The sequence below is a fragment of the Mizuhopecten yessoensis genome, unplaced genomic scaffold, assembly GCF_002113885.1.
Source record: "Mizuhopecten yessoensis strain PY_sf001 unplaced genomic scaffold, ASM211388v2 scaffold10973, whole genome shotgun sequence".
Classification (NCBI taxonomy): Eukaryota; Metazoa; Mollusca; class Bivalvia; order Pectinida; family Pectinidae; genus Mizuhopecten; species Mizuhopecten yessoensis.
The window spans coordinates 712,550-720,603 of NW_018408814.1; the positions used below are offsets into that span (position 1 = coordinate 712,550).

At 35.8% G+C, this 8,054-nt stretch overlaps 1 protein-coding gene across 2 annotated transcripts in view; it reads left to right on the forward strand.

The window, feature by feature from the left end:
• LOC110464207 (acidic leucine-rich nuclear phosphoprotein 32 family member A-like) overlaps window positions 1–7,344 on the forward strand; it is an 11,877-nt gene extending 4,533 nt beyond the window's left edge. For both annotated transcript variants that reach the window (XM_021519305.1, XM_021519306.1), the window contains exons 4-8: window positions 745–901; window positions 1,239–1,289; window positions 2,011–2,168; window positions 3,591–3,666; window positions 4,778–7,344. In XM_021519305.1, the coding sequence (XP_021374980.1) occupies window positions 745–901; window positions 1,239–1,289; window positions 2,011–2,168; window positions 3,591–3,666; window positions 4,778–4,845 (510 nt within the window). In that variant the 3' untranslated portion in view covers window positions 4,846–7,344. The remainder of the gene's footprint in view (window positions 1–744; window positions 902–1,238; window positions 1,290–2,010; window positions 2,169–3,590; window positions 3,667–4,777) is intronic.
• Window positions 7,345–8,054: the final 710 nt, after the last annotated feature.

Sequence of the window (8,054 nt, forward strand, 5' to 3'; positions counted from 1 at the left end):
CACCCCCACCCCCTTAGGTTTGATAAGGTATTATATTAGCGTGTCCGTCTTGAATGTTCGTTGCAAATGAAACATATCGGCTTAAAAAATTTCTGGGGAGAACCCTGTATAACTAGTCAAATTTGTAAATTTATATTGTTTAACTCATTCACCCCTGACATTTTATAATGAACTATTCCAACCTTTGAATTGGAAGAGTTCAAATGTGTCTTGAGGGTTGAATGGCTGAACAGATCTTTCTAGTCTGCTGTATTAGGATATTTAAACACATTTTTAATTGACCTTGATTTGGACATTTGAACACAGCATAGTTTGTCAATGATTGAGGTTGAAATGGGGAACTGAGGAACCTTTCCTCCCGACACTAAATTATTTCTTGTGAAAAGATTCATGAAGCACAACCATAAAGTGTTTCTATGTGAAATTTCGATGACATGTACCTAATGTACTTGGTCACCTTTATCTTAAACAAGTGAAGCGTATGCGCACAAAGGTGTAAAATATGTACGAGTTGTTCACAAATCGATGTCAATTCGGCCATGATTTGTGGACAACTCGTACATATTTTACACCTTTGTGTACATACACTTCACTGGTCATTTGTCTTATGAAGGTGCCATATCAAAACGTCGCATATAAAAACATTTTGGTTGTGCTTCATAAATCTTTTCACAATTCATACTTGCCAACCTGAATAAAATGTTTAAAAATAATTATTAAGTATGTCTTATTTTAATTTTTCAGGCAGAGCTGGAAAATCTATCAAATTTAGATTTATTTAACTGCGAAGTAACGGCATTAGATGACTATAAAGAAGAGATGTTTAAATTGTTACCTAATCTAAATTTCTTAGACGGATACGACAAGGAAGACCGAGAAGCTGATGAGGATGAAGACGAAGGTAAATACAGTGAATGTGTTAATCCTTTCACCCCTAGGTAGCTTGAGGTAACTCTACCATAGTCTACCATACAAGTGGTTAAGGCGTCTGACATTCTGCTACCAATAGCCCTCCACTGCTGGGTCGCGGGTTCAAGGCCTATGTGGGGCAGTCGCAACCAAAACCATATATTGATCTGGACAGGTCAAAGGGAGACAAGTGTTGTCCCATGTGAATGAATTCAAAATTGAATTAAAAAACCCACTCATGTTTAATTGGCAGTAATCCTATTTCAAGGGACATTCACTATGAAACACGTTTAAAACAAATGTTTACTAATTTATATTTGATTTTCTAGGTGTAGATGGTGAAGTGGAAGATGAAGAAGACGATGAGGAAGAAAATGAAGGTGGGTAAATTGGCCCATTGTGTAATTCTGGCAAAAAATGTCTTGAATGTTCTGATATATCAAACTTTTCCATCTACTGTATATCTTAGTCCTACAAAGATGTTCTAACGTGGCCAGCAGTGTAACATAATGTCTCCTGCGCTTAAATATTTTAACAAAAATTCAGATACGGCCTCGTTTAATGACATCATGCCTCGCTATTAAATGTCATATAACTTTTTCACATTAAACTATTTGAAACATGAATTTAGATTCATGTGATGATTCCAAGGTATCATTTGATGTTGTGAATTCAACTGATCAGGGTTAGACACTAACTTTTTTTGCTTGGTAGTCCACAGGACTAATTGAATAGATTATTAACTAGTCCTTCGTCACTGTAACTAGTCACATATGTCCTGATAAGGAAACATTGCGATCTACAGCACGAAACAGCAAAAGTAACCGACTGTAGGGGACTTGAAATAATTACTGCCATAAAAATATGGTGACGTTTTATGAAAATTTTGACAATAATCATGCAATATATCTTATTTTAAACTGTTTTCTAAATTTGAAAAAGAAATATTCATATTTTATAATCAAATTTTTCGCAAGTCCAAAGGACCAGTAAGGTTCGGTGATTCACTAGTCCTTGCTGAAATCTACTAGTACAGGACTATTATTAGTGCCGACCCCCGCTGATGTATGTAAATCATGTCTAACTGTTTTGTGACAGAAGATGAGGAAGAGGATGGAGAAGATGATGATGACGACGATGATGACGACGACGATGATGAAGACTTAGATGATGATGATGAAGTACAAGAAATTGATGACGAGGACGATGAAGATGAGGATGTCTCAGCACTTCAGATGTTACAGAAAGACAATATTGAAGTAAGTTCTGACAGGTTGCAGGGATTTTGTTTGCTCAGTTTTACAGCCGAATACAGACTGTTTACCCCCCTAGCTAAAAGTGCCTTAATTTCACAAAATGACAAAAGAATGGGGATATATTCCCAATTTCAATTAAAATCATGCAATATTTTCCCAATTCATAAAAGACCAGGCTGTTGTAAAATTTAGTTACAAAAACACTGGGTTGTGTCCGGCCATAAAACAGGATCTTGACCCTGCCTCTAGGTAACTTTAGTAGACTCTAACATGCATTTGTGGGGATAAGTCCATTATGGTCTACAGTGGTGAACATGTTAGGAAACTTGTATAGAGTAATGGAATCTTCCCCAATGCCATTAAAAAAATATCTAAGCAGCACTATTCGAGTCAAGATCACTCCTATATAAACCATATATAAATTATTTGTTAAAATACAATCATGCCATTGTATTAAATTCATACATTAAATACATATAGGATAAACCGCTCCTTCTCTCCCCTGTCTCCCTAATCTATTCCTTCAATCAATACTTTATCCCTTCTCATTTCCCCACCTTTTCTTCGTCTGCTAGATAACCGAACTACTCTGTAGTGAAGCGAACATAAAAGCATTTTATCCATTTGTTAAAATAAAATTTGTTGCCTACATACCTACCCTAAATTTTCCCACATGTTACAGGAAACATATATTTGTTGTCTGGCCTAACGTACGAATGAGAGAGAAACTACAGCCCCAGTGGTGGTATTTCTGATTGTCTAACCCTGAGGCTTGAGATCTCTCCAGCACTACCTTTATGTAGGAAATTGAATTATTTAAAGGCATTTGTTGTCCAAATTTGTAATTAATTTCACCCCTCGAGTCAAAAGCTGTCGTATCGTCAGAATTTTTTGTTCTCCTGACATGATTGTTCATTTTGACGTGCCATCTGTCGTTCCCTAAGGGGTGACAGAAATCTTGAATAAGTAGAATGGTAGACAATTCCGTGAAAGATTGTGGAAAAAACTCTTCATCCTGGCATTTTTGTGTCCTGGGCAGTTGAACATTTTCAACTTTTACTATAAAATTGTAGGTTTGGTTTTCAGAAATTTTAAAAATCTGCCAATAGCCTAGTGTTCTTAATAAAATCATTGTGCACCTTGAAGAATGTTCTTGGCTTGTGTTCAAACAAAATGGTCATCGAAAAAAAATTAACGGAGAGTCAATGTTGATAAAAAAAAAAAATGGTCGATATGTACAATTTCCCAAAAGAAAATTTAAACCCATTTAACTCATTCACCCTGGAAATTTCATAATGAACTATTCCAACCATTGAGGTGGAAGAGTTCAAATGTATCTTGAGTGGTGAATGAGTAAATTTATTTTGGTAGCTTTAGACTTTAGAGAATATTTCCAAATTATGAATGGAATGTTTTTGTTGCCAGGACGATTCAGAAGGAGACGACTTTGAACCAGGAGAGGTTGATGACGATGAAGATTTTGATGAAGATGAGGAAGAAGGTAAACATGACCACAACTACTCGATAATTTATTTGTTATTGTTTTGGGAATCTGTGACAAAGGATAAGGACCTTGAGAATATACCAATGTTTATGAAAGATTTATTATAGACGTTATGTGTCGTCACTTGTGTGGAATGCTTTGATTTTCACGAAACTTCAGTTTCAATGTGTCTATAGTATCAATTACTAGCTCAAGTTTGATATTGAATGAAATCCAAAAGTTTAGGTTTGTGAAAGCTTCTATGGTTCCTGTGTGATAATTAATTGTGAAGGATTTCTTAAACTTCATTCAGATTTTTAGTACCAATGCCCAACTTCTATTTGATTAACACTGAAATTTAATATTACTGCCAGAAAACATCTTTCAACTGATGGGTCCAATCTTTGAAGAAATTGTCAAATTTTGCTGAAACTTGCCTAGTATACTTCTTCCCCAAGTCCTAGACTAAAGCTCAGCTTGATTTATGTATATATATCTAATTAGGCTGCTGTATAGATCGAAGAAGCTTACATTGTGAATTAACTTATTTTAGTGGACTCAAATATTAGCGTAGTACCAAATTTTAACAGATCAACGCATTGATGAGTTGGCACACTGACAATATATGCAATTAGAAATTATATACAGAATCTTCAGTTAGCACTAAGGCTGCAATGATACATACAGAACACGACGATACGATACGTATCAGTCTGTCACAAAACATATAGTAACAGTAGATACATATATATGTTGCAAACTTTTAATGGACCTGGAAATAGACTTTATCCAAAATAGGTATGATTTTAAAGTTTCACACAATGCAAGTCGTTCCACGTGCATGCTGAGCTGGAGGTGTTGCTCGTCATGTTGTAATGGATTTGAGTAGACTAAATTCAGAAACGACCAAAATACGGAAAATAATGTGACCTCTCTAAAAGAATCTTGTGAATCGTACTGTATTCAAAATATTGCGATATATATCGCCGCAGCCTTATTTAGAGCAAATATAAAAAGTTAAAAATGCAAAAAGCGCTTGTTTTAATACCACTAAGTTATGTTTGTTTACGTAATCCAATGTTTTGTGCGTTATGCTTGGCTTTTCTAACCCCTTCTGTTTGTGTTTTAGGAGAAGTAGTCCCACAGGGCGTGAAGAGGAAACGAGACGACGAAGTGGAAGAGGAGGAGGACGACTAGTTGTTCATTTACGGGGGAAGAGGGGCTATCACTTCATTGTCATTTAAATATTCATTTCCATTTTCATCTGTAACTCCATCCAAAACATGGACCGAAGCTATGGACAAGGAGTCGACGTTCTCACATCATCATATTATGTATAATAATTGACTTCGTGTTGATGGGGACAGACTCGCTCGGAGGAGTTTCTGTACGGCTTGTAAGACTCGTATCTCCGGATAACTGGATCTACATAGGTCAAGGATTGTCTGTTCACGTTTCCCATACATCCAAAACTGAAATTCGTCTTACAGTGTTCTTAACCCTTTCAACACTGTAGACCATAATGGACTCGTCCATATCAATGCATGGTAGAGTCTACAAAAGTTACATTGGGGTGAAAGGGTTAAAATGGCAGGGTTTATAAAAATGTCTCAAATTGGTGTATAAAGGACTAATTCCTATCATTTAACTAAATGTTAATCCGTTGTAATGATTTTCCTGATGAAGAAAGGTTAACAAAACTAAAATTTAAAACTTTCCAATTAAGTTGAGGATGGATGGAGACTTGACAGAATTGGTCTATATGACTACTACTACTAGTGAGTCGGCATCCGATACACCTACAAAGTAATGCAGATACAGTGTGGACTTCTTTGTCGTGCCGTCAACATGGTAACTCCCGACTACTTATGAAGTTCGGGGAAATGAATGTGACTGAAATATAACACAGACTGAAGCTGTACCTGTGGAGTTTTCTTATAGAAAATGTTTGTAGATATAAGTGTTTCTTCTGTAAACAGATGCTATAAACTGTACCTGATGACGTATTCTGTTGGTTTTAATTGATTATTTCATTGTTTAACAGACTTTGTTGGTTGGATGGTAATAGCATCAAGCTTGTTTTTGTATAAATGGAGAAGTATTGAAGTTCTGAAACATTTTAGTGATGATTCCTGAAACAATGAACTACACAATTAGAACCTTGGTTGGTGATCTCGGAGGATTGTTTCTGTTAGGTTGAGAAGTGCCTGATACTCGGCTACGTGAATGCAGTCTAATTTCTATACAAAGAATAATTTCAATTTTCATGAATTTGTTATTTCTTAAAAATTAGGAAACTGGTCCGAACTCTACAGAATTCTACATGACAAAAGAGTTTTAACATTAAGTTTGGTTGACAGGTTTGTTTGTATGTATAACCTCTGATTGTTGTGTAAAGGATTTAAAATGGAAAGCATGTTTGATGGAAGGAAATTCATTTCTTGCACGAATCACCGTCATGAATGAAGAGAGACATCTAGCTGAGGGAACTTAACTCGACAAATGGTTCCGAACGTTTGCATTTAGCCACCAGATTTGTTCGAGTAAAAGTGTGTAGTACAGTCCTGTATTAATGATCAAAACCAATTATGACGTTAAATGCTGGTACTGATAAATGAAATGATAAAAATGTTATTCAATTTTGCATTAAAATTTTTCTTTGTGGTTTTATTTATTCAATTCAAATACTGTGAATATTCAAATTTTAACTTCAGAAGAGTTAATGATTTAAATAGATAACATTTTTTAAAAATACTTAAACACGTTTTTCTGTGTTTGATGCGAAGTAAACCTGTTAGTTGATATGTATTAGTTTTATGTTTTTCTTCTGACTGAGGTTTATACTTGATGCACCATATGAATTCTTCTGAAGGAAGATTATAGCCGAGCCCCGTGATCCAGCCACCCAGATTGGGGGCCTGTTTATGTACAAACTGATCCTTTTATTAGTTTAATATAACAATGATAAAGTCTGAAGATTATGGATCAGTGTTAACTCATTCACACCTGCAGACGCATTTGAACTCGTCCAATTCAAAGGTTGGAATAGTTCATTATGAAATTTCGGGGGTGAATGAGTTAATGCAGGGCTTGGAAGTCTTTGTCAAGGTTTACCTGCCAGAAGCAACATCAAATCACTAGCTTTGTTCATAAACTGGTCCAACTGTTTGGAATGCGATAAATGAAACCAGCCCTGGTGTTCTGCTATTAGCCAGGGTTTTAGAGAACGGCTCACTTTCTTTCTATCGGAACTGGTCCTAGCTAGCTGTTTCACCATCCAGCCATTTCAAGCCTAGAACAGATGCTGGACTACAAATTAGAAACACTAGATGAGGGTGTTAAAAAGATTGGATTGGTGAGGGCTTGAATAGATATGCATACTTGGAAATAAAAACCTGGTGTTCAGAATGCCACAAATGTATTGTAAATTCACGACTGTTGGGTCAGTTAACTCATTCACCCCTGAAGACACATTTGAACTCTTCCAGTTCAAAGGTTGGAATAGTTCATTATGAAATTTCAGGGATGAATGAGTTAACTTGTGAGAGGAGATGTAGAGCAGCCAAGATTGTCTTGGATGTCCAGATGTTGGTGCGAGATTTGTATCCTCTCGTGACAATATCCATACTCTTGGACCAATCGATTGTTTGGTCTTGTAAATAAATAGAATGCATCTTTATATGCAAATACAAGTGACGGTGATTTTGTCTTATTTTGTAAATGCACCATGTACAGTGGAATTTTGATTTCTAATTATTTCTTTGACAATACAGATACAGATATAATACAAACTTGCAAGTTGTATATTCCGTCTTTTCGTATTGCAGAGTTATCTGCTCTTGTGAGCAGGTATTGATTGTTACGTCATTTGTTTGTGAGAGTAACGTCATCAATTTTTGAGAAAATGGCGTAATTTTCTCGCACAAACCAATGACGCAACGATCAATACCTTCTCACAAGAGAAGATAACTGCGATATGCAAAGACGGAATATCAAATAAGATGATGTACAGTGGAATTTTGATTCCTAACCATTTTATTGACAATACAGATATCAAAACAAGAACAATGCACTATTTTTAATCAACATTCATCTGGAAAATTGTCAAAAATATACGAGCAGTTTAACTGCTGTCTTTTCTATTTTGAAATTAAAACTTTATTGAAACTCTTTCAAGCTTCCACTGTACTAACGTGTAACGGTCATGGTACTGTAAAATGCAATATTCGTTTACAAGATATGGGACCAGACGGGGTACCATGTCTTTACAGGGATCAAATGGTAAATAATGGGGTTCAGACTGAAAATCCCTTTCAAAGAAGGGTAGTTGCACGACAAGACTTTTAGGTCACCTGAGACAAAGTCTCGAGTGACCTATTGCGATCGCCTTTTGTCCGCCTTCGTCC